This window comes from Belonocnema kinseyi, chromosome 7 (genome assembly GCF_010883055.1).
Source record: "Belonocnema kinseyi isolate 2016_QV_RU_SX_M_011 chromosome 7, B_treatae_v1, whole genome shotgun sequence".
Classification (NCBI taxonomy): domain Eukaryota; kingdom Metazoa; phylum Arthropoda; class Insecta; order Hymenoptera; family Cynipidae; genus Belonocnema; species Belonocnema kinseyi.
This window is the reverse complement of record NC_046663.1, coordinates 19,559,641-19,587,058: the sequence shown is the minus strand read 5'-3', so window position 1 is coordinate 19,587,058 and position 27,418 is coordinate 19,559,641. Positions and strand designations below refer to the sequence as shown.

The 27,418-nt window shown below is 27.9% G+C and overlaps 1 protein-coding gene across 1 annotated transcript in view; it reads left to right on the top strand.

The window, feature by feature from the left end:
- LOC117176359 (fasciclin-3) overlaps nt 1-27,418 on the top strand; it is a 117,792-nt gene that overhangs the window by 69,810 nt on the left and 20,564 nt on the right. Inside the window, exon 8 of the mRNA XM_033366602.1 lies at nt 7,651-7,764. Coding sequence (XP_033222493.1) covers nt 7,651-7,764 — 114 coding nt within the window. The remainder of the gene's footprint in view (nt 1-7,650; nt 7,765-27,418) is intronic.

Below are 27,418 nucleotides of genomic sequence, written 5' to 3'. Positions count from 1 at the left end.
GGGAATTTTTCCCAAGGATTAAAATATTAATTTTGAAACATGCAATTTTAGTAAAGAATTAGAATTTGGATTTTGGGACAGCCGATTTTCACAAGGAATTATAATTTTTACTTAGGGGCAGGAAATTGCAAAAAAAAAAAGAATTTTGGCTTGAAAGCAGTAAATTTTAGGAAAGCATTATATTTTGAAAAATTGGGAAAGTGAGTTGTAGTTAACAATTTCAGTAAACGATTTAATTTTCAGAATTGGGACAGAGTGTTTCAGGAAATAATTTTTTTGTTCAAGTTTGGGACAGAAACTTTCAGTAAATAAAGAGAATTTTGACGACAGCACAGGAAATTTTTTAAGAGATTTTCTTAAAGAATTAGAATTTGGTCTTGATTTTCGTAAGGATTTTTAATTCTTACTTTGTGAAAGACAGATAGACAGACAGATATTTGTAGAAAATAATTAGAATTTAGACTTTCGAACAGCCCATATTCACATGGAATTATAATTTTTACTTAGGTACAGGAAATTTCTTACAAAAATGAGGAATTTTTGCTTCAAATCCGTAAAGTTTAGGAAAGTATTATAATTTTGATACTTGGGACAGGGAGTTGTAGCAAAGAATTATATTTTTATTGTCGGACAATCAATTTCAGTAAATAAATATAATTTTGGCAATTGGGACAGGGAATTTTTAGTTAAGAATTATAGTTTTGATTTTGGAACATGAGATTTAAGTTAATAATTATAATTTTTATGATTGGAACAGGGAATTTTAATAAACAATTATAAGTTTTACAGTTGGGCAGGGTCTTTCAGTAAATAATTATATTTTTTAGTTTGAAACGAAGAATTTCAGTAAAGATTTCTATTATTGAGTTTGTGACAAGGAATTTCAGTAAATAAATACAATTTTAACAATTGGGACAGGGAATTTTTTCAGGGGATTTTAGTCAAGAATTATAATTTAGACTTTGGGACAGGAAATTTCATATAATTAAAATTTTGGCTTTAAAGCAGTACATTTTAGTACAGAAAATTAAAATTTTCACCATCGGGACAGGTATTAGTTTGGGACAGCTCATTTTCACCAGGATTTAGAATTTTTACTTAGGGACAGGAAATTCCTTAAAAATTAGGAATTTTTAAAGAATTATATTTTGAGTCTGGGACAGGTAATTTTGGTACGTTAATATAATTTTAAGAATTGGGACAAGGAATTTTGGTGAAGAATTATAATTTAGAAAATTGGGACAGGGATTTTCAGTAAAGAAATGTAATTTTCACAATTGGGATAGGTAATTTTTGCCTAGGATTAGAATTTTTATTCCGAAAGGAAATTTTAGTAAAGAATTAGAATTTAGACTTTGGGATAGCCGTTTTTCACTAGGAATTAGAATTTTCATTCAGGGAGAGGAAATTTCTTAAAAATAAAGAATTTTTGTTTCAAAACAGTAAATTTCAGTAAATAAATATAAGTTTGGCATTTGAGGCAGGGAGTTTTAGTAAAGAATTATATTCCTAAAAATTGGGACAGGCAATTTTAGTAAAGAATTAAAATTTAGACTTTGGGACAGCCGAAATTTCACAAGGAATTATAATTTTACTTAGGGATAGGACATTTCTTAAAAATTAAGAATTTTCGTTTAAATTTTCGGAAAGAATGATAGTTTTGATAATTGGGACATGGAGTTGTAGTTAAAAATTATATTTTTAGTTTGGAAACAGCCAATTTCATGAAATAAATCAAAGTTTGACAATTGTGATAAGGAATTTTAGTAATGAATTCTATTTTTTATTTTGGGACAGGAAATCTAAGTAAATTAATGTAATTTGGCAATTGGGACAGGGCATTATTCAGGAGAATTTTCGTAAAGAATAAGGAATTTTGGTAAAGAATAATAATTTTAAGTTTGGAGCAAAGAGTTTGAGTAAAAAATTAAAATTTTGACTTTGGGACAGCCGATTTTCGTAAGGAATTAAAATTTTTATGTAAGGATATGAAATTTTAACAAAGAATGATAATTTTTAGTTTGGAACAGGGAATTTTTAATTTGGGACAGGGCATTTATCAAATTAAATATTCATTTAAAATAAAGCAAAGGATTATGATATTAATTTTATAATTTTCATAGTAGGATCTGGAAGTTTCTGTAAAAAATTAAAATTTGAATTGTGAGAGGGAAGTTTTTACATGAAATTAAAAACAAATGTTTTTCTTTTTGAAATAAAAATTTGCCATAAATTTTATCTCCCTTCTCTCAATTAAAAAAAAAGGATTTATTATATTTGTGAATTATAATAGAAAATTATATAATCATATATAATTCTTACTTGGAAGAGGGAAAAATCAATAATTAATACCGTAAAAGGTTTGTATCTGTCATCTACATTTTTAAAAATACATTTTTGTTCCACCACATGGAATTTTTTTGGAAGGTGTCCCCACAACTCAAATGAATTTTTTTCATTCAAGAATCAAAATAAATTTTATTCGAAAAAATATTACGTCATAAAACGGAATTTTCCGCTTTTCATATTTTTTTCTTCAATTTCTTAAATAAAGGTTGTACTTGTCATCAACATTTTTTCCAAGATATTTTTTTTTTGCATTAAGTGGAAATTTTTTTGGGATGCCTCCCCAAAAATCAAATCAAATTTTTTTTCAACAACAAACATAAATCGTATTCGAAAAGAAAATTACTTCACAACACGGAATTTTCCACTTTCCATTTTTTTTTAATTTCCTAAATAAATGATACTTTTTCTAATGGCGAATCTTCGCATGCTCACGCAGGACCCTTAAGTCACTTCTATGGTAAGCTCTCCGAACACATGCACGCACTAGGTAATCATTTTTCAATTTCATTTCAAGAATTCCATTCTGTACATGAAGTTTCGTTTCAAATATTCAATTGTACGCGTCTTTTCACAGATTGAGATTTATAAAAAAAGTTCAAAGTATTTAGCGAACGAACTTTTATGTACAGACTATTTTCACGTAGAAAGCCTTCACAGAATCAGATGAGAGCACCAAGATACTGTATTGATAAAAAAAAAAGAGAGAGAAAAAAACTTTATTTCATAAAGCTGACTGAAGCGACGGAAACTGAAACAAAGCTCACATATATCTGAAATAATCGTTAGTTTTTACTGTCTTTCCTCTCCTCTGTTCTTTGTCGTAAAATTATCGTGTGTGATGTTTTTAATTGATTTGTGTGTGTCGTGTTGTAGATTATATTGGTATTTATTTATAAAAAGCTGTTGTTAAAAAATAGGTTAAATTTCTTATAAAACTTTTTTTTTAACTGAATAGTTGAATTTTAACCCTTAAAGTGTGTTGTGGGTATCTTACACCCCAAGGATCTGTGGTTCATTATTTTATCTTAAAATTGACTTTTCAACTGTGCAAATAAATATCTTTTTTGAAAGAACCCATGCTGCAATATTTAAAAAAATAATATTATACTATTTCAAACGTAGTCATAAATTTTCAGGTTAAAATAATTAAAATTGCGTGAGATGAATTTTTAAGTAAAAACCCCACTTTTTTCATTTCTTTTTTCAAGAATTTTTTTTAGCAAACTTAATATAAATAAATTGCTATAAAATCAACTCTAACTTATAAAAGATACTTTAAACTTTATCGGGTAATTTTATTGTGACAAAATATTCAATAGGGGTTAAACAATAAATGATTAAATACGTTGGGGCGTTTATCACCCACGATGCACTTTACTGTTATTTTTTTCAACCAAGAAGATTAATTTTCTGGCGAAAAAAACAAATATTTTTTTAACGAAATACTTATATTTTCAACTAAAAAGATGAATTTTCTTTCAAAAAAGGGGAATTTTCAATAACAAACATAAAATTTCAACTAAAAAAAAACATACATTTTTAACCAAAAATTGAGTCGTTAAATATTTAGTTTAAATACATATTTTTCTACCGAAGGGAGTAATTTTTGACTGCAGGGGTGCAATATTTAACTGGATTTGTTTAATTCTCAGATTAAAAAATTAATGTTCGAGGAAAAAAACATATAAACAAAATAAAAAGAATTTTCAACTACAAAAGGAAATGAACAAAATAGTGACATTTTAATAAAGATATTAATTTTCAATTAGGATACTGTATTTTTAACAACTAGAAAAAAAGGAATTTTCGATAAAGAGAATTTTTTTTTAAGTAGTTGTATCTTAATCTAAAAAGATTAATTTTCTTTCAAAAAGAAAGAGTTTAAAAAAATTATTTTTTAACCGAAGGGAGTAATTTTTTTAACTAGAGTGATGCAATATTTATCTGGGGTTTTACAATTTTCCGTTTAAAGAATTAATTTTGTACCAAAAAAAAAAGAATTTTCGATTAAAAAAGTCAACAAAATAGTTAAATTTTCAAACAAATAGAAGAAGACTTTTAAATTAAGAGTTGAATTTTTAACCAAAAATCTAATAAAAGAATTATTTTTTAACTGAATAGTTTAATTTTAAATCGAAATATTTGTTAACATAAATGTGTATCAATAAAAAAATAGTTGAATTTTGTACTAAAAAGATGAATTTTCCACAAAAAGGAGGGGAATTTTTAATTTAAAAAAATAAAATGTCAATAAAATAGTACTATTTTCAACCAAAGAAATCAATTTTTAACTAGAATACTGAATCTTAAGCAACTACAAAAAATTGAATTTTTGACAAAAGACTTTTTTTTAATAGGTGAATTTTCAATTAAAGAGATAAGTTTCTTTAAATAGAGCGGATTTTGCAACAAAACACATGAAGTTAAAATTTAAAAAAATAATTTAAGCAAAAATTGAATCGATAAATATTCGGTTTAAAAAATTATTTTTCAACCGAAGAGAGTAATTTTTACTACAGGGATGCAATATTTATTTGGATTTGTTTAATTTTGAGCTTACAGAATTAATTTAAAAAAAAAGAATTTTAAATATCAAAAAATGTTTAACAAAATAGTTGAATTGTCAACCAAAGAGAATAACTTTCAATTATAATACTGAAACTTCAAGAAAGAAAAACGTTTTTAACAAAAGAGTTTAACTTTTAAAGACATAGTTGGATTTTTGTTGAAAAAGATGAATTCCCTACAAAAAATACGATTTTTTTTAATCAGGCTGTTGAATTTTTAATTTAATGGCCTAATTTTCTGTTAATAAATATTTTTTAACTAAATATTTAAATTATAAATCATAAGGATGAATTTTCAATTCGAAGAGTTGAATTTTCAATTAAAAATATTAATTTAAAACAAACTGGTTACATTTTTAAGGAAAAAGATGAGTTTTCAATTACAAGTAATTTAAACAAATTATTTAACAAAAGAGTTAAACTTTTAAAAATGGGTTAATTTTTAACTAAAAATATAGATTTTATATCAAAAAGGCGAATTTTTCAACAAAACACATGAAATTTTTACTAAAAAATATAAAATATCATCCAAAAATTAAATCGTGAAATATTCAGTTAAAAAAATTAATTTTCAACGACAATAAAACAAATTTTCAATATAAACAAATTAATTTTTAATAGAATAGTTACATATTTATCAAAATTAATTAATTTTCAATTATAACGACCACAAAGATGAATTTTCTACCAAAAATACGAATTTTCAGCAAAATACATGAATTTTCGACCAGAAGGTTAAATTATCTATTAAAAAATATATTTTTTTAATCTAAATAGTTGAATTTTAAACCCAAAAATCTAATTTTTGACGAAATATATAAATTTTCAATCCAAATAATCGATTTCTTAACCAATTGTTGAATTTTGTATTAAAAAATTGATTTTTTCATTGAGTAGTTGAATTCTAAACTATAAAGAGGATTTTTAAATAAAATGATAAATCTTCAACTGGAATAGTTGAATTTTCAACAAAAATATGAATTTTCAAACAAAAAGATTAATTCTTAAACAAAAAAATAAATGTTTATGAACTGATTAAATTTTCAACAAAGAGATAAATTTTTAATTTTTAATTACAACGAATAATCTTTGAATAAAAAAAAAATGATTTTGAACAGAAATATTTAATTTTTCAAGAAATAGTTGAATTTTCATCCAAAAAGACGAATTTTTTCCTAAAAAGATAAATTTTCAAGAATCTATATGAATTTTGAACCAGATAGGTGACTTTTCAACAAGATGATTGAATTTTAGAATAAAGAAATTATCATAACATTTCATAACATTTCAAACAAAACTTTGTTCAATTGGCCTTTTTTTATGGAAAATTGGTAATTTCAATAAAAAATTATTAGATTTTAAAGAATATTCAAAATAATTGATCAGTATAAGGTCATAAATATGAACATTTTTCGCCAAAAATTGGTATTTTGTATGAAAAAGGAATGGTTTTATTGTCGAAACAAAAATATTGTCCGATTCTTAAATCTTAGATAATAGACACTTTGAAATATAAATTTTTTTTATAAATTAATAGTATTTTATATTTTATATAAAAATACGCTGCCGATATTCATAGATTATTGCCGCTTAAATCAGCGCTTTTAAATTTTTATGCTCTACTAGAAAAATTTCATCTTATTAAATCAATTAAATATTTGTGAATTTTTTTATCCAGGAATTAATCTTGATCCTTCTTTCTTTTTGATCCTTCTTGATCCTTCTTTTTGTTTAAAGATTCGTCTTCTTTGATGGGAAATTGTTGTTTTTTTTCGTAGAAACTGTGTGGTAAAAAGTTTAATTACTTTGTTGAAATTAATCCCTTTGGATAAAAAATTCGACTACTTGGGTAAAAGCTAAACTTTACTGTTAAAACTTTTTTTTTAACTCTTAAGTCTTTTTTTGAAAATTTAACTGTTTAGAATAAAATACTTTTTGATTTCTTTAAAATTTATTTTTTAACGAAAATATAACTTTTCTGTTTTTTTAAGATCGGTCTCTTGTAGTTGAAAATTCGCCTTTTGTGGCAAAACAATAATTTGTTAGTTTTAACCCTCAAACGGTACACTGGTGTGAATTCGCACCCGAAGATTTTTCATTTTTTTGGCATTTACTCCACATATATTAAATATGTGTGATGTATTCTAGCTTTTTATTATATATTAAATATATTAAATAATTAATATTTACAATGAAAACAAACCAACTCGCACTAGTGTACCGTTTAATGGTTACATTTCATTTTTGTTGTGTAAAAATGAATCAGTTTCGTGGAAAATTAATTTTTTGCTGCAAAGTCATATTTTACGTTTGAAAATTCAATTTTTGTAGAGAAAATTTATCTTCTGGCTTGAAGCTTTTATAATTTAGATGAAATTTCATTTATTTTTTCATTTCATTACTTTTTTTTATCACAATATCTAATTATCCAAAGTATCGTACTTTCTTTTTTGTGTATAATTTTAGATAATAGATAAATGTAAAAAATTGATATGAATTAATATTAATTTAAAAATTGCGTGCGATAAAAAAAATATGATAAGTATTGCATTTATGAATTTTTGTTAAATATTACTCTTATTACATAATTTAAATATTGTCGTCTTTTTTCAGGAAAGGTGATTCTGAAATTCTACATTTTTTTAAAAACAAAATCATAATATTTAGGATAGAAAACTCTTTTAATCCCGGTGAATTTTCTTCGCGGTATTTAATTTTAATTCTGTAATTTCAGGTGTAGATCTGGATGCGGGTTCCATTATCGGAATCGTTATAGGAGTCCTGATTCTGATTCTCGCAATATTCCTCGTGATATTTGCTCGTGCGACTGGTCGTTGGTGCTTTGCAGGTGAGTTTAGTTTAAATTAAAATTATTAACACTCTACGGATTTTTTTTTTTATAATATTTAATACAGGATAATTCCTTCTTCCCTCAAAAAATCCTCAGCTTTCTTTGAAGAAAATTTAAACAACGTTTAGCAGATATCGATAATAATTTTAATTTTGAGCTTAAAGTTATTAGTATTATTGAAGCAATATTTATACGTCGTCTTTGAAAATTACCGATACTGATATTAACGAAAAATATTTTTTTTTTAATTTTTGGATTTTTCAATCCAAAGGGACGAATTTAAAAAAAGAATTGGTTTAACAAATAATGGTTTTAACAAAATAATTGAATTTCTAACAACAAAATTAAACTTTCATTGCAATAATTGAATTTTATATAACCAAGGGCTTTTAGTAGAAATTTATTTTTCATAAATTTTTTATATTTACATTTTTTAATTTTAAAATTACAAATTTATATTAATTAGTAAAATTTTCTACCATGAAACGAATTTTCCAAAAATACATAATTTTCAAGAAAGAAATTGAATGTTCCACAAAAAATGTAAGTTTTGAACCAAAAATTAAATCTCGAAACTTTTATTTAAAAAAAAACAACATATTTTTTCAAAAAAAAAAAAAGAAAAAAACGAACGAATTTTCAATTAGATGAATTCAAACAAAAAAAAACAATTTGAAACAACGTGGTTGAATCTGATAACGAAAAAGATAAATTTTCCAAAAACATGATTAAATTTCTAGCAATATTATTTAATTTTCATCAAAATACATGAAACTTTGAACAAATAGTTGAATTTTCAACTTATAAATAAAAAATTTAAACACAAAAATGCAATACCTACTTTTTTATTTAAGAAAATTAATTTTTAATCAAATAGTTTAATTTTCCACCAAAGACATTTATTAAAAAAAATTAATTTTTAAGAAAAACGTATTTTTAATAAACGAGTTATTTTTCTACCGAAATATACGAATTTTCTACAAATAGCATGAATTTGTTAAAGGAAAATTTTTTAACCAAAAATGAAAAGTTACATTTTAAGATGGTGGAATTTTCATCTAAAGTGATGAATTAAAAAAAAAGGATAAAAAATTCAACTATCTGGTTAAAAATGCAATTTTTGTTTCACAATTATTATTTTAAGTTGAAAATTCAAATATTTTGTTTTAAAAATAAATATCTTTTGGTAAAAAATTTCATCTTTTTAAAAAAAATTCCAATGTTTGGTTGGCGAAAAATCTGTTTCTTAGCAGATTCAAATATTTTATTAAAAATTTACCTTCTCTGGTTGAATTTAATTGTTTTTTTTTTTTTAAATTATCTAATTATTTTCTTTGAAAATTAAAACATTTGGTTAAAAGTTAAACCATTTACTGTAAACTATTTAAAACTATTTTAGAAATTCAGCTTTTGGTAGAAAACAATTTTTTTTGTTAAAAATTCAAAGCAGAACTGGTTTAGAAAATCACATAATAGATAAAGTAATAATAAACCTCTTTTATAAAAACAAAGTAAAAGTAATCTAAAGGAATAGTAATATCTCATATATTTGGTAGTATAAAAAAAAAGAATTTTTATCGTCGAATTGCTAGTAGTCAAATCTGGAATTAGTTTCTGTTTTTGGTCCGACGGCGACCATTAGGCCAATATCATGCATCACTCATGAGTAAATATCGTGCATAACTTATATGTGCTAATCGCATATCAAACTTCAGTGAACAACATTAGGGGTACGAAAGTTGGTATCTTACATCACTCGCTGGTGAATATTTTGAATCACTTATGTACGACTATAACACCGCCCTCGGTCCGAGAATATCGTACACCACTCATGAGTGAATATCGCACATCACTCATAATTGAATACTGCACACTACGCATAAGTGAATATAGCACATCAACCATACTTGAATATCACACCTCACTCATACTTGAATATCGTACACCACTCATAATTGAATATCGCACATCACTCACAATTGAATACTGTTTATTACTCATAATTGCATATCGTGTATCACTCACAGTTGAATATCGTATACCGCTCACAGTTGAATATCACACATCGCTCATAATCGAACATCGTACATCACTTATAATTGAATATCGTACATCACTCATCGGTGATCAGATCGACATAAATTCTTGAAAACATCAAATCCAGAATCACTAAATCCAGATTCGACTTTATCCACTTTTATGTATACAATGTCTTGTGTGTGTTGTGCCGCTATCGATAGGACAGCATGCCAGCCGTGCGAAGTAAAGACTATGGAGACACACCAACATTTACCGTGCGATTCCATGTACTAGGGGTAAAAACATGTCCAGGGGTAAGTCACGTACCTCAGACAGCAACCCCTTTATTTGCTCGTGCTGTGCTGCCGCATTTTTTTTTTTTTTTTTTTTTTACTTCACCATACGACTTTACAGGTTCTGACAATACCTACTCATCTATATAGTAGTTGTGTACCTACTACAAACAGGGTGTCTACCTGACTGGTATTTTAATGGGCTAATTTTGAGATAGAACAGGGAATTTGTGAAGAATCATAGTTATTCGGTTGGAATAAGACATTTTCTTAAGGGTTTTTAAGATGCTTGAAATATTCCACAAAGATTTTAAGAAATCAAAAGATTTTACGAATACGAATAAATTTTTCAACAATTTTATGAGATTTCAGAAAGATTTAAAAATATTTGACGAAGATTTCAAAAGATTTCAAAGATTTCATATTATTTTAGAAAATTCCACAAAGATTTCTCAAGATTTTACAATCCTTGCGCCAACAATTTTAAAGAATTATAACGGCTTTAAAAGTTTGCACAAAACATTTTAATTTTTTTTAATTTAAAGGTTTTCTTAAAAAATTTTTTCAAGATTGCGAGAAAATTTCGACAATTTCACGAAAATTTCAACAAGTTTTAAATGCTTTTACAAATATTTAAACGATTTAAAAATATTGCACAAATGTTTCAAAACATTTATAATAAATTTCTAAGATTTCGACGATTTCAAAGATTTTTCGGGCTTTGAAATGATTTCGACAATTTCACAATTTTTAAAACTTGCAAATGAATTCAAGAAATCTTAAAGATTTTAATGCTTTCACAAAGATTTGAAGAATTTAAAAGAACTCAAGAATATTTTAAAAATTTAGAGAATCGTATACAGTTGATTTTAAAGATTTCAGATCATTTGGAAAGATTTTAAAAAGATGTAAGAAAGATTTTAAATATTTCAAACAGTTTTTAAAAAAACTTTTAAGATTTCGATAAGGTTTAGAAGATTTTATAAATGTTTCAACTTTTTCAAACAATTTTTAAAATTTTCAGAAAGATTCATAAACATTTCACACTGATTTCACCAAATATTTCAAAGATTTAAAACGATTTCAAAAGATTTCACAAAGTTTTTAAGCTAATTTCAAAGATTTCAAAAATATTTTTAAAACTTTATAAAGTCGTGTACAGTAGATTTTAAAGATTTCAAATCATTTGAAAAGATGTGATAAATATTTAAAAAAGATTTAAAAGATTACGGTAAAATTTAAAAATTATTTGAATAATTTAAACAGATTTCCAAAGATTTCACAAGGATTCAAAAGGATTTCACAAATATTTTAAAGAATTTTCAGAAATATTTTAAACGATTTCACGAATATTTCAAAAGATTTCAAAATGATACAAAAAAGTTTTCCAAGATTTAAAAAGATTTCTAATGTTTTCAAAAATGTTTCGCAGATTTTAAAAAGATCTGAATGTCTTTGAAAGATTTCTAAAGATTTCATAAGGATTTCTAAAGATTTAAAAGGATTTCAAAAGATTTGACAAATAATAAAAAAAAAATATTTTGAAGATTTCATAAGATTTCACAAAGATTCAAAAAAGTGTTCCAAGATTTCAAGAGACTTCTAAAGATATCTAAAGTTTTCAAAAATTGTTTCAAATTTAAACAAGATTTGTGAAGATTTCAAAAGGATTTCAAAAGATTTCTAAAGATTTCTTAAAGATTCCAAAAGATTCCACAAATAATAAAAAAACTTTTAAAAGATTTCATAAGATTTCACAAAGATTCAAAAAGGATTTCCAAGATTTCAAAATACTTCTAAAGATTTCACAAATATTTCAAAACATTTCAAAACATTTCAAAAAGATTTCACAAAGATTTAAAAATCTTTTTCAAGATTTCTGAAGTTTTCTGAAGTTTTCGCAAATTTTTCGCAGATTTAAAAAAGATTGATAAAGATTGCAGAATGATTTCAAAGGATTGCTAAACATTTCACAAAGATTTCCAAAGGTTCCACAAATACTAAAAAATATTTTAAATATTTCTTAAGATTTCACAAAGATTTAAACAAATTTACCAAGATTTCAAAAGATTTCTTAAGATTTCTAAAGATTTGTAAAGTTTTAAAAAAAATTTCGCAAATTTAAAAATTTTTTTTAAAGATTTCAAAAGGATTTCAAAGGATTTATAAATATTTCACAAGGATTTCAAAAGATTCCACAAATATTAAAAAAAGATTTTAAAGGTTTCAAAGGATTTCACAAAGATTCAAAAAGGATACAAAAAGAAAAAATTTTTTCGCAGATTTAAAAAAGATTTATTAAGATTTTAGAAGGTATTCAAAGGATTTCTAAAGATTTAAAAGGATTTCAAATGATTTCACAAATTCTAAAAAAAGATTTTTAAGATTTCCTAAGATTTCACAAAGATTAGAAAAAGTGTTCCAAGATTTCAAGAGACTTCTAAAGATATCTAAAGTTTTCAAAAATTGTTTCAAATTTAAAAAAAGATTTGTGAAAATTTCAAAAGGATTTCAAAGAATTTCTAAAGATTTCTTAAAGATTCCAAAAGATTCCACAAATAATAAAAAAACTTTTAAAAGATTTCATAAGATTTCACAAAGATTCAAAAAGGATTTCCAAGATTTCAAAATACTTATAAAGATTTCACAAATATTTCAAAACATTTCAAAACATTTAAAAAAGATTTCACAAAAATTAAAAATTTTTTTTCAAGATTTCTGAAGATTTCTAAAGTTTTCACAAATTTTTCGCAGATTTAAAAAAGAACTATAAAGATTTCAGAATGATTTTAAAGGATTTCTAAAGATTTAAAAGGATTTCAAATGATTTCACAAATACTAAAAAAAGATTTTTAAGATTTCAGAAAGATTCAAAAAAGTTTATCAAGATTTCAAAATATTTCTAAAGATTTCCAAAGATTTCTAGAATTTTAAAAATATATCTAAAGATTTCATAAGAATTGCAAAGGATTTCTAAACATTTCAAAAGGTTTTCCAAAGGTTCCACAAATACAAAAAAAGATTTAAAAGATTTCACAAAGATTTTAAAAAATCTACCAAGATTTCAAAAGATTTCTAAAGGTTTAAAAAAATTTTCGCAAATTTTAAAAAGTTTTTAAAAGATTTAATAGGGATTTTAAAGCATTTCTAAAGATTTCACAAGGATTTCAAAAGATTTCAAAAGATTCCACAAAGATTTCAAATGGTTTGACATGGATTTTAAAAGATTTTAAAGATTCCAAATTATTTACAAAAAATGCAAAGGATTTAATGACTGCTAACATGGAATTTTTTGAAAGAGATTATAAGTCTGAGTTAAGTCAGGAAATAAGAACAGGAAATCTTTTTTAAATCTAATTAAAGAATAGCAATTTTTAGTTTGGAACATGAAATTTTAGTAAAGAATCATAATTTTGAATTTATGACAGGCAGTTTAAAAAAAATGATAATTTTGATTTTATGGCATTTTCTAAAATAATTTTAATTTTTTTGATAAAACTAGGAATGTCCATAAAGAATTATAATTTTCATTTTAGGGTCACTCAAGAATAGGAAATTTTGCGAAGAATTGAAATTACCACTTTAGGACAGGGAGAACTTTTAATCTAATTTTGAAAGAGAAAATTTAAAAAAAATCTCTCCTCCAAGTTAGAATTTGTCACAATTTGAAAATTCCGTTTTCCAAATCAAAATTTTTTTGAAAAAGGGAGTTACTCTAATTCTGAATTATAATGGAATATTTCATGAATAAATATAATTCTCACTGTTATTATTATTGACCATAGAACAGAAAATTTTTTAGATGGAACCAGAATTTTGGAAAACAATTTTTATTTTTAATTTAAAGAAGGGAATTTAAAAAAATGGCAGTCGGGTAGATACTCTGATAACACAGCCCATAGAAAATTTTTGCAATCTTAACAAAACAGTAACCAAGCCTAAAATTATTTTCAAAAAAACGTGAAAAATTCCCACTTCTTAATAAATACTTCATGGTAATAAATTCCGCTAATATGACTAGGTGGTCCAAAAATTTTGTTCAGTATTTTAGCTCGCACCTTCCAAATTACTTCGTATATAGGTCTTCTGCCAACCTCATAAAGTTAAATACGTATTTTCTATAAAAAATACATTTTTGTAGATTTTTGACTGAAACACCAATAAAAATATTATGCTTTGCGAAATTCTATGGTAATTAATTTTTTTGAGTTGAATTTTTTTCTAACAGATAAAATATTTTTTTCTCATGATAACATAACTAGAAATCAAAAGAAAATTGAATAATTTTAGAAAAACTGCAACTTTCTGGCGTTAATTTAAAAGAAGATGCTAATAAACATTAATAAACTGTTCAAATAAATGATTTTTTGGCTTGTATTAATTATTACCTTACTTGAACTGAGAGTTTGACAAAATGATGGAAATTTTAGAAAAAATCAAAACTTTACAGAATTTCTATAACCCGTTTATGGGGGTGAAATACAAAAAGTAAATTTTTATGTGTGCTTTATGATAAATGTTAAAGAAAAATGTTAAGGGAAAACTAAATACGCCTACTATTGAAGATTCTGTTAAAAATGTACAAGATGTCTTTTGTTCTTATTGATCATATCTTAAACTTTATGGAGTTGACTTTCCGTAAAAAAATTTAGTGTTCCCCCTAAATATAAATTTCTTTACAAATAAAAAATATACATTTTCACTTTTAGGGTTCGTAGGTCAGAAAACCTCATGGTAAAATAATGGGAGGGAAAGTGAGAGAAAATTAGGGAAAATTATGGAGGTGAATTACAGAGACATAAGAAAAGAGTAGGGCAATAAGGGGTAATGATGGGGAGATTATTTAAGGGGGAATTAGAAGAGGGGAAGTAACGAAATTGAAAAGAAATGAAGAGGTTTCAGGGGCATTAACGAAAAATCTGGAGGAAAAGGAAAAACTAGGGGAAGTCAAGAAAAGGGAGGAGAAGAAAGAGAAAGTGAGGGGAATTAGAGGATGTAGAGAAAGTCTGTGGAGGGAAAGTAGAGAAATTGATGGAAAATTAGAGGAAATGAGAAGAGGCAGAATGAGGGGAAGTGAGGGAAAATCATCTGGATTTAGTAGGAAAGGGCTAGAGGAGTGAAGAGAGGAAAAACGTTTAGAAATTATGGGTAGGGGAGGAAAAGTAGAAAAATGCCGGAAAGTTTCGTAGAAGAGAGGAGAAAGTAGGTGAAGTGGAGAAAAGGAGGGGCAGAAATAGTAAATAATGGGATGGGAAATTAGAAGAAATCCGAAAGGGGGATAGTGAAAGGAAATATAGTGGCGGGGAATGTGAGGGGAAGGAAAGTGTGTTAAGTGAGGGGAAATTAGGGTATTTAGAGAAAAAAAAGTAAGGTGAAATGAGCTTGAAAAAAAAGGTCGGAAAGTTAGTGAAATCAGGGAAGGGAAAGGAGGGTAGGTTAAGGAAAATAAGAGGAGGTAGTAGAAGTGAAAGGAAATTACGGGAGCTTCTTCAGGAAAATTTAGAGAAGCAAAAGTAGGGGAAATGAGAGGAAAGGTGAAGGTCTATTAGTAATAATAAGCGTTTAAAAGGTGAGAGAAAATGAAAGGGGAAAGTAAGTGAAGTAGGAATAAATTCGAGGAGGGAAAGTGAGGGAAAGTTGAGGGAGAGAATTAAAGGGAAATAAAAATAGAATAGGGCAATGAGGGACTATAATTGGAGGGTTAAGTATGAACAAATTAGTAGAGGGGAAGTATCGAAATTAAATAGAAATGAGCGAGTGCTGTTGGAAGTAAAGGAAAATGAGGCGAAGTAGATGAAGTAGAAAAATTCAGTGGAGGAAAAGTAGGGAAAGTGATGGAAATTTTGAGAAAATGAGAAGAGGCAGTGTAAGGGTTGGTGAAGGAAAAGTGAGTTAATAATGAGAATTGATAAAACTGTGAGAGGAAAGTAGGTGAAGTGGATAAAAGGAAGGAATGTGAGGAAAAATGAGAGAGGAGCAGCAGAAGTTAAGAATAACTATGGAAGGGAGAGTAGTGAAAGTTATTGGAAGTGAGGAGGGAGTCAGGGGATGAAAAGCAGAGGAAGTGATTAAAAATAAAGTGAAGTGAAGTTGAAATAAAAGGTCTGAGAGTAGGTCAACTGAGGGGAGGGGAACTAGGACGAGTGAAGAAAAATAAGGGGCAGAATTAGGAGCGAAGGGAAATAATGGGAGCGTAATTACGGAAATTTAAGGGAGAAAAAGAAAGGTGCGCAAGAGAGAATGTTATAATTTAGAGAAAATGTTATAATTTAGAGAAAGTGAGCGGAAATGATAGATGAGTAGGGGAAGTTAAGAGAAAAATAAAGTGAAATGGGGTTGAAATAAAAGGTCCGTAAGTTGTAGAAGTGAGGGGTGTGGAAGTAGGGTGAGTGGAGTAAAATGAGAAAAAGCAGTGGCATTGAAGGGAAATGATGCGCCTCTAATTAGGAAATCTTAGGAGCGAAAAAGTAGGAGAAGGGATGGAAAGTGAGGTGAAAGGAGAGGAGAGAGAGAGAGAGAGTAGGTTAAGGGATGTGAAATGAAAGGCAGGTGAGTAGGAGAAGTGAGGGGAATTGAATGGAAGAGAGCGGAAGTGACGGAAATGAAACTTGGAAGTAGGCGGAGTAGGGGTAATGAGAGATAAAGAGGTAAGGGAAAATGAGAGTAGGGTAAGTGAGTGAAGTAGGGATAAATGGGAAGATAAGAAGTGAGGGTAAGCAGGAAAACCGAATTGGGAAAAAGCAGGAGAAAATATTAAAAATAAGGTTGAGTAGGGAAGAGGAAGCAATGGTAGAAACATCATGAAAAGGAGTGATGTAAGTGACTTAATAAACGCCCTAAGAGGCTACGAAAGGATTTTTTTTTTTGAGCGTACAAAGGAGAGGATATAAGAAAAAAATAATTTATTTTTGGACCACCCTACCACGATACGGATTAAAACTTGAGAATCGTTTTGGCTATGTCGCTGATAATAAGCGTCCCTTAGTATGCTCGTTTCACAAATTTACAAATGACTCCCATCGACGTTACCCAACTAGCATGGAAAATAAAAGTACCGCTGCCACCTTAACTTCTCAAAAGCACAACTTAAAAGCTCCCGGACGAAGTTCCAGCAACACTTTGCTTAGTTGTTGATGTAAAAAGCAATATAGCGTTTGTTCCCCAACTTGCAATATTGTATTAATTGAACAAGTTCTCAGAAACTTATCGCAACAACTTTCATCGTAAACATTTCAAATTGGTGTTTTACTTTGCATTTTCTACCACGAAACCTCGCCAAGAGCAAAAATAATAGCCGTAGGTCGATTTCCGACTGTTGAGTTGAAAGTGGAATGAAGAACGTGATGCATGCTTCTCTAGTTCTTTATTTACAATTATTCTGCATGTACTACTGAAGTACTTGCACTCAATTGGAATACATGAAAAAAAAAAATTCGTTAACAATTGAACATGAAATGGTACTTAAGAGTTGCTGTTCACTAACAAGCAACTGCTATCAATCGGCGAAGGCAAGTGTGGTCACTTTATTTCCAATTATTTTCAGTTCTGAGTTATTTATCAGGCACGTAAAGGTTTAACACTTTTGTTATTTTTAATTCATAGCAATAACATTATTTACCCTTTTGCCTAACCGTTCAAGCATGTTTCCAAATTATTCCCTCAAGACCATGCAATATTGCTGCAAAGTTGGTGCAAGGTTGCTGCAAAATTGATGCAAGTTTGCTTTAAAGTTGATGCAAATTTGATGCAAATTTGCTGTAAATTTGCTGCAAAATTGTTGCAACTTTGATGCAAGTTTGCTTCAATTTTAAAGCAATGTTTCGATGTAGTTACAACGTTGATGGAAGATTTTCTTGCAACGTGATAGCAACTTTGCAGCAATATTGCGTGCTGTTGGGGTGTTTTTTAATCTCGATGTGAATTATAACGAACACTGAATATATACACACATTCCATCATAATCAAGTAGTTTTACATTTACTCACATTATCCATATGCTTCAACTAATACATTTTAGTGCGATGGTCTGCCTGTGAATGTTACAATAAGTACCGAAATCTGTTTATCATTCTGATGGTTAGTACTTTGTTCAGCAGCTTTTGGATTTAGTAATGAATTGAAACATCATCCACCATAGTTAACAAACTCTATTCAATATGTTTTGATGAAAATTTCAAACTCATATGCTCACAATTACCTGTATCTTGTTTATCATCTTACAAAAAAACATTACAATAATTTTACAAGGAGAGCCACCAATTTAGATTTTATTTTCGGGTAATAATTTTTCTAATGATAGCTGATTATTAATTTTTGCAAAAAAGTAAAGAATCTTATCATTATTCAGTGAAAAAAGAAGAAAAAATGTTTCAATTAGCTGGTAGCTCAGACAGTAGTATTTCGGCTTCATAGTCAAAAGGTTGCGTGTTCTATTCTCGATGACTGAATTTTTTTGCCTTGAATAATCTTTAAACATTTTGCAAATTAAAATTTTTGAAATGCCTTTTTTAACAAATAAAACTTCAATTTTTTAAATTTGTCACGTTCTCTCAAACAAATTTATTTTCTATAAATGTTGTTAATTTTTTATAAATTATAAATTATGTTTAAAAGTAATTGTATACATTTTGAGCAAGACTTTCAAAACGAAAAATTAAATTTTTTATTCGAATTTTCAGACAGAAGAGTGATTGATCAATGAAATGTCTCGTTCGATTTGAAAATCCTAATTCAAAATACAATTTTTCTTTGGAAAACCCTCTTGCATACTGTTAATTTAAAATACAGTTGGTATTTATAAAAAAAAATCAATAAAGTTTATAAAAAATACATTTTTTTGCAAAAAAAGATGTTTAAAACATTATTGTTTGCTTATTTCTTCAAAATTATTAAAAAAGGATAATTAACAATGGCAGTCTCAGTTAACACTGCATTAATTATAACCTGACGCATAGCTAATTATAATTATAATTTACTTGTGCTAATACTTTTACTTCTTAGTAACTTTACTAATAATGGCTGAAATTACTAATAAAATTATTCAAATTTTCATCATTAATTTTAAACTATAATTCAGTTTCAGTAAAATTTAAAATGTAGTCTAAAATGAAGACGAATATTGTGAGTTATTTATTGGTATTTTTTCTTTTAGAGGTAAATAAGAAAAATACGTTTACAAACACCATCAATAAAATTGATAACATTTACTATATTTGTTGTACTATTATTATTATTATCATTATTATTATATTCTCTGTATGCCTTGAATTCTAGGAACTCTTTTAATTCTAAGAAATCTTGGACTTCAATGAGTTCTTACAATTCTAAGGAGTCTGAATTCTAGGAATTCTATCATATCTTTCAATCCTTTGAATTCTAAGAATTTTTTGAAATTATTATTATGTATGATCTAAATTCCTTGAATCATCTGAATTCTTTGAGTGCTGTGAGTTCTTTAAATTCTACGAATTCCTCGAGTTCGGATAATTCTTTGATTTCTCTGAATTCCTCAAATGTTCTGGATTCTCAAAATTTTCGAAATTCTAGAAATTCTCTGAATCTCAGGAATTCTTTGAATTTGAGGAACTCTTTGAATTTTAGGAACTCTTTGAATTCCATGATATCTTTGAATTCCAGAAACTCTTTCGATTCTAGGATTTCTTCAAACTCATAAGAACTCTTTGCACTCTAAGATCCTTTTGAATTCTAAGTACTCTTTGAATTTTAACAATTCTTTAAATTCTCATAATTCTAGGCATTCTTCCAATTCTAGGAACTCTTTGAATTCAAGGAATGCTTCGGTTCAAGGCACTCTAAAAACTCTGATTTCTAGAAATCTTGAAATTCTGGGAAATCCTAGAGTTCAGCCTGAGAACAGATGTCTTTTTTTTAAACATGTGAAGAAGTTTTTTTTATAAAAGCGAATAAAAATTAATCTTTTCCAATTTAAAATTGGATTGAGGGATACTTCATCATTATTCGACATTCATGTGATACATTTGCACACACAAAATTTGGAAAGTAACATTTGCAATTAGAAAAAATAAATGTTACTTTTTAACTTTTCATTTATAGAACAAAAGTTTCCGTATTTTCATATTGCTGATCGATTTTCATTTCACAACAGTTCATTCAAAAAGGTAGGCTGATAAAAACTTGGTTTTTTCAAATTTTTATCTACTCATTTTGTGTTCTTTGGTGAGAAAAAATGTCTTAATTTTTAAGATTTGAATGCGAGAGAGCTGCCTCTAAAGATTTTTTAACAAATATAAAAAATATGCAAATTTTGTTCATCAAAGGCATAAAATGAGGGTATGAAAATTTTTAAAATTGATTTTTTTTATTAGTCGATTGTGCATGTTCGAAATTTAATAAAAATTGTGTTTTCTCAGTGAAGTTCTAACATTTCTTCATATAAAAAATTCAGTGGAGATTATCGATCATTTTTTAACGTGGCTCACATATGCACTAACTATTTTCAACACCCAACATTTGTTTATGACACTATATGTAATAAAATTCCCACATTATATTTGTTTCGACATTATTCCTTAAGTCCATACATCCACGTTCAAAAAACCTTTCTCATTTAAAAAGGACTACACCAGAAAACAGCAGACCGATTCAGTAAATAATACTTTCTGGTTCAGTATATATTTAGAATTATTTTAAATTTACATTGAATTTCTATGATTTATTTGGAATGAAAAAAAAATTTGGACTATTTTGAATCAATTTTAATGAATTTAACCTGTTAAAATTCTTTTGAATTCTTCTTGCTTGATTAAAATCTTCCAAATTCCTCTGAATTATATTAATAATCTATTCGCAGAATTTAAGGAGTTAATTGAATTCAAGGAATTCTGAACATTCGAGGAATTTAGAAATTCAAGGAATTCGGAGAGTTCTGGGAATTCTAGAAAATCAATTAATTAACAGAATTTCAATGATTTAAAAAATTCTAACAAATCAGAGAATTTCAAGAATTCGTAGAATTTCAAGAATTCGTAGAATTTCAAGAATTCGTAGAATTTCAAGAATTCTTAGAATTGTAAGAAGTCATGTAATTTCACGAATTCGGACTATTTCCGGAATTCAGGGAATTCAAGTATTCTAGACATTTGCAAGAAATAGAAGATTTTAGATAAAAAAAGGAAATACGAGAATTTTAGAGATTCAAGGAATGCATAATATGGAAGGAATACAAGGATCAGAGAATAAAAAAAAAATTCAGAGAATTTCATGAATTTAGGTAGTTTTATCAATTTATTGAAAAATTCCAAGAAATGAAGGGTCTCAGAGAATTCAGATAATTTAAGAATTCCGAGAAATAATAGATTTTAAAGAATTTATACAATTTACGAAATTTGAGGAATTCAGAGAATTCAAGGAATTTAGAAATTCTATGAGTTCTGAAAATTCTAGCAATTCAAGGAATTCAGAAATTCTATGAGTTCTGAAAATTCTAGCAATCCCAGGAATTCAGAGAGTTCTGAAACTTCGAGAAATTCAAAGAGTTCTGGAAATTCTATAAAGTCAAGGAGCTTTGAGAATTTCTGAGAATTCTAGAAATTTAAGAAAATCATAGAATTTAAAGAAATTTATAGAATTTAATAGAATTGATAGAACTTCAATAATTCATAGAATTTGAAGATTTCGTAGAATTTGAAGAATTCGTAGAATTTCACGAATTCATAAAACATCCAAAACTCATAGAATTTCGAGAATCCTCAATATTTCAAAAATTCATGGAACTTCAAAAATTCAGGAATTTTCAAGAATTTAGTGAATTTAGAACATGCTGGGAATTTAGGATATTAATAATATGCTAGGAAATACAGAATTTCAGGGAATTCCTTGATATAAAAGACTTTACAGAATTTCATTAATTCAAGGAATTCGGAATATTCTCGGAACTCAAGGATTTTCGGGAATTACGAAAAATAAGCATTGTATACAATTCCAGGAATTTAGAAAATTTCAAAAATTCTGGGAAATAAAGAATTTTTATTAATATCGAGAAATAAAGTTTTTCAGGGAATTCATAGAATTTTAGGAAATGTAGAGAATCGTAAGGAATTTTTAGAATATCAGACAACTCATAGAACTTTAGGAAATTCAGACTATTCCCAAGATTCACAAAATCTAAGGATTTTTATGGATTTCAAAGAATGCAAGGAAATCTAACTCTTTCAGGAATTTAGGATGTCCTGGGAATTACAGAATTTCAGGGAATTTCAAGAAATGAGGGATGTCATGAATTCATAATATTCCCGAATTCAGGTAATTCGAGGATTTTAGGTATTTCATAGAATTAGGAGAATTTCAGAAATTCAGGAAACATTAGGAAAGTTAAAAGAATAAAAAATAATAAAAAGAATTGAAAGGAATACAATGAGAATTCAAAATATTTCCTAATTCACACTAAACCAGAAAGTATTAATTTCATTACTAAATGTGTCTGCTCTTTTCCAACTGTAATGTGTAATAAAAACGAGGGGCCAGCTCAGAAAGCACTCGTCGTTATAGACTTACACTCCGAGAGAGGTTTTTTTATCGTGGCGGTATCTAAATGTTGTTTTAAAACACTATCATAATAATGGAACCCATAGATTCTCTTGATTTCCCAGGAATAAAAGAACAGAACAGAATTAAAAAATATTAAACCTAATTAAATGTACCCACACTTGTGCCTTGACCGATTGTGGCGTTGCTTGTTACAGCTAGGCGCCGTGGCGATGAAGAAGCACCAGCGGGCGCTGGCAGTGAAGCCCACATTACACCCGAAGACGAGGACGATGACCACGAAGATCACCACATCATCGACGAGAAGATTCCGCACGGTCAGGAGAATCCGATTCATGCGAGCACCGAGTACGTGAACGGACGCACAGACATAAAAAAAGACGAAAAGACGGATACGCCTGTTTAAAATTTAGCCTTTTTCAAAAATTTTCTTGAGTTCAAAAGTCAGTGACGACGTTTCCAATTGCTGATGGACAATCGCGACTTTGCAGAGCAAAGTTGCAGCAACCTTGCATCAACTTTACAGAGCAACCTTGCAGCTACATTTAAATATAGGATTGGAAAGTTACTTTGCGGAGCGACTTTGCAGCTACATTTAAAAACGGCAGTGAAAAGTAAGTTTGCAGACCAAACTTGCAAAGCGACTTTGCAAACCACTCTTAGAAATCAACTTTGCAGACCAATCTTGCAAAGTAATTTCCTATAACAACACTGCAAAGCAATTTAGCATAACAGCATTGCAAATAAATTTAGCAGACCAACCTTGCAAAGCAACTTTGCAGACCAACCTGACATTGAAGCAACTTTGTACAGCAACCTTGCAAAAGCAACTTTCTCAAAGCAAATTTTCAGAGCAACTTTGCAAAAGCAAACTTGCAAATTCGCAGAAGCAAATTTACAGAGCAACTTTGCAAGTCAAATCGGGAGGAGCCATCTTTCAAATGCAAGCTTGCAAGTGCAACTTTGCAAAAGCAACTTTGCAAGTGCAGCTTTGCAGATGCAACTTTGCATACGCAACATTGCAAGTGCAACTTTTCAAATGCAACTTTAAAAAAGCAGCTTTGCGAAAGCAACTTTGCATATAAAATTTGCAGAAGTAAATTTACAGAGCAACTGTGCGAAAGCAAATTTGCAAATCAAATTGGCGGAAGCTACTTTTCAAATGCAAATTCGCAAGTGCAACTTTGCAAATGCAACTTTGCACGTGTAACTTTGCAAAAGCGACTTTGCATATTAAATTTGCAAATCAAATTGACAGAATCTAATTTTCAAATGCAAATTTTCAAATGAAACTTTGCAAGTTAAACTTTCCAAATGCAACTTTGCAAAAGCAACTTTTCAAATGCAAATTTGCAAATGAAACTTTGCAAGTGCAACTTTGCATAGGAACTGTGTAGATCAATGTTTGGTTAAAATTGCATTGAACTTGCAAAGCAACATTGATGCAATATTGCCTATTGTTAGGAAAATGCATCGAATTTATAATCTTCAGTTTTTTTTTTATTAAAATACCAATTTACGGAAGGAATCACTTGATTAAAAAAAATCAGCAATTACGTTCGTCTGCCGCGATTGACTAGTATCTTTTGAAAAAAATTAATAGAAGCAGATGTATATACATGCAAGTGTCAGAATTAATAATCATTGCAATTAATTTTCTTTGAACTTACCTGGTTCAGTTGACAGGGAGGGAAAATTGAAGCAGTCGAACGTAATCGTCGCGTTTTTCTGTTTCGTCGATCTGTGAGCATGTAAATAGTTCAAAGAGAAAAAGACATCACGCCACATTGTGCGGGAGGCCTTCGTGGTTTTTCTTCACTAATTTAGTTAATTAATCTAAGTATTAACTCAACCTTTGAGAACTGTTTGCAGTTCTTCGACAGTCGTTTATGATATAGAGAAAGAAAAGAAGTCACGTGATTCAGATTCGTCGGAGAACTCGCGGAGTTTGTTATAAAAATAAATTCCATTGCCAGGATTTAAGAACTTAGCTTCGTATATGTATGATTGAAGAACACAGAATACTTTTGTCGTATACAGCTTTCACCTTTGCGATCTGTATTGAATTTTAATAGTATAAACGAATAAAATGTAATAGTTAAAATTTTCTATTCTAGGAAGAACTACAACATATGTACTAAGTAAGAAACTTTGTAAAAACATCGTCTTTTGTACATTTTCAGGCTTGTGAGTATGACAGTTTAAAGATCTTTTAATATTATTCTATAATTCGATACGTGCATGTTAAATTCCTTGATTTATTATATTATTTTGAATTATGCGGAATTCATATTTAATTCCATTTAATTCTCGGAATTCTTTCAATTGTAGGAACTCTTTAAATTGTATGAATTTTCTTAATGATGCGAATTTTTCCAATTCTAGGAAATCTTTAAATTCTAGGAACACCTTGAATTCTAGTTATTCTCTGAATTCGAGTAAATCTTTGGATTTCAGAAATTCTATGAATTCTATGAGTTTTTTAATTTTAGAAACTCTTGGAATTCTAGGAACTCTTTGCCTTCCAGGAACTCTTTAAATTTTCTAAGTTCTCTTTGAATTCTAGAAGATCTTGGAACTCTTGGAATTCCAGGAACTCTTTGATTTCTAGAAACTCTGTTTTTTCTAGAAAATCTTTTGATTCTAGGAATACTTATAATTCTTGGAATTCTATGAATTCTTTCAACTCTACAAATTTGGGGGTTCTTTGAATGCTAGGAATCCTTTGAATTGTAGGAACTCTTCGAATTCTGTGAACTATTTTTATTCTAAAAGCTCTTCGAATTCTAGAGAATCTTTGGATTCTGGAAATTTTTTGAATTCTTGGAATTCCAGAAAATCTTTGCTTTCTAGGAACCCTTTTTGTCTAGAAAAGCTTTGGATTCTAGAAATTCTTGTAATCCTTTGAATTCTATGAATTCTCGAAATTTTTGAATTGTAGGAACTATTTGAATTGAAATAAATCTTTTAATTCTAAAATATATTTGAATTCCAAAAGCTTTTTGAATTCTAGAAAATGTTTGGATTCTGTAAATTTTTTGATTTTTTGCAACTCTTTGAATTGTAGGAATTCTTTGCCTTCCAGAAACTCTTTGGATTCTAAGAACTCTTTGCATTCTATAAAATCTTGGAATTCCAGGAAATATTTGTTTTCTAGGAACTCTTTTTTTTCTAGAAAATCTTTTGTTTATAGGAATTCTTGTAATTCTTTCAATTCGATGAGTTCTTGGAACTCTAGGAATTCTGGGGTTTCCTTGAATTCTAGGAATTGTTTGAATGTCAGGAACTCTTTGAATTCTAGAAAATCTGTTGATTCTAGGAATTCTTGTGATTCTTTCAATTCCATGAGTTCTTTGAAGTCTAGGAACTCTTGGGATTCTTTGAATTGTATCAATTTTCTAGATTATGTGAATTATTTGCTCTAGTAAATCTTTGGATTTTAGAAATTCGAGGAAGTTTTTGAATTCTAAGAACTGTTTGAAATTTTAGAAATAAGAACTCTTTGCAAAAATCTAAATTCTAGGAAATCTCTGAATTCTAGGAAGTTTAGGAAGATTTTAAATTCTAGTGAAATCTTTGAATTCTAGGAATTCTAGGAATTCTTTGAATTCTAAGAACTCTTTGAATTCTAAGAAATCTTTGAATTCTAGATAATCTTAGAATTCTTTTAATTCTATGCGTTTTTGGAAGTTTAAGAACTCTTCAAATTCTGTGAATATATTTCAATTCTATCAATTTTATAATTTCTAGGAATTGCTTGAATTCTCGGAATTCTTTGAATTTTAGGAACTCTTTGAATTTCAGGAACTTTTTGAATTCTAGGAAAGCCTTGAATTCTGGAAAGTGTAAAATTGTAAATAATTCTAAATATTATTCTTTAACAGGCTTTTTAAACATGAAGGAATCGAATTGTCTATTAAAATTATATCTTTTTGAGTACCAATAATATAAAATTAGGAGCAACGAAATCTCAGTGAAGATCTTTAAAAAAAAATAACTGTTCATATTCATAAGTTTGAGAAAATTTGAATTATTAGGCTTACACGAGGAAACGAAAAGCTAACCATAGATACATTCCATAAAATACTAAGATAGCTGGGTGAGCGCCTCTTAACGCAAAAATACTTCTCTCGCCTTTTACAACTTAAAGAAATTTCACACGGGCAGAATTATTTCATTTGATAATCTGTCCTCGAACTGTTTTTCGTAACTCGATATCACGTTTTTTTAAAAGGCTTTATAGTATTTTTGGATTGATTATAGTATTTTTTTATTCGAATATGGCAGCTAAACTTGAAGTATTTCTAATCTCTTCTAGGCACGAAAAATAAAGAGTTTGTCTACACCTTTGTATTCTTACACTAGTTTGTAAGTTATTATTATTATTATTACTATTATTAATATTATTATTATTAGAGCACAACAAATTACGTTTATTGTGAAATTATTATTATTTTTCTCACATTAGTTATTCATAGTTAACGTTATTTCGCGACTCACGGTACGAAATTTTCGCATAATTCACCGCTCGATGTAATTTAATTTATTGCCTCTAACACGAAAAAGCCCAGGATCGCTGTGGAGTCGCAAACGTTTAATTGAAAGTCCGTGAGCTTTGTATTTCTTATTATTAACTTGGACAATAAGAGTTGTTTGTACTTTTGTACAGGTGATTTTTTACTTACAATTAGCAAAGAGGACACCTTCGATTAGTTGAAAGTGACGTTTCCGAATTTTGCACATAACACTCCCTCGACTTCACTCCTACATATACAAGATTGTCATTTGATTTTTACGGACAGAGAAACGAATAA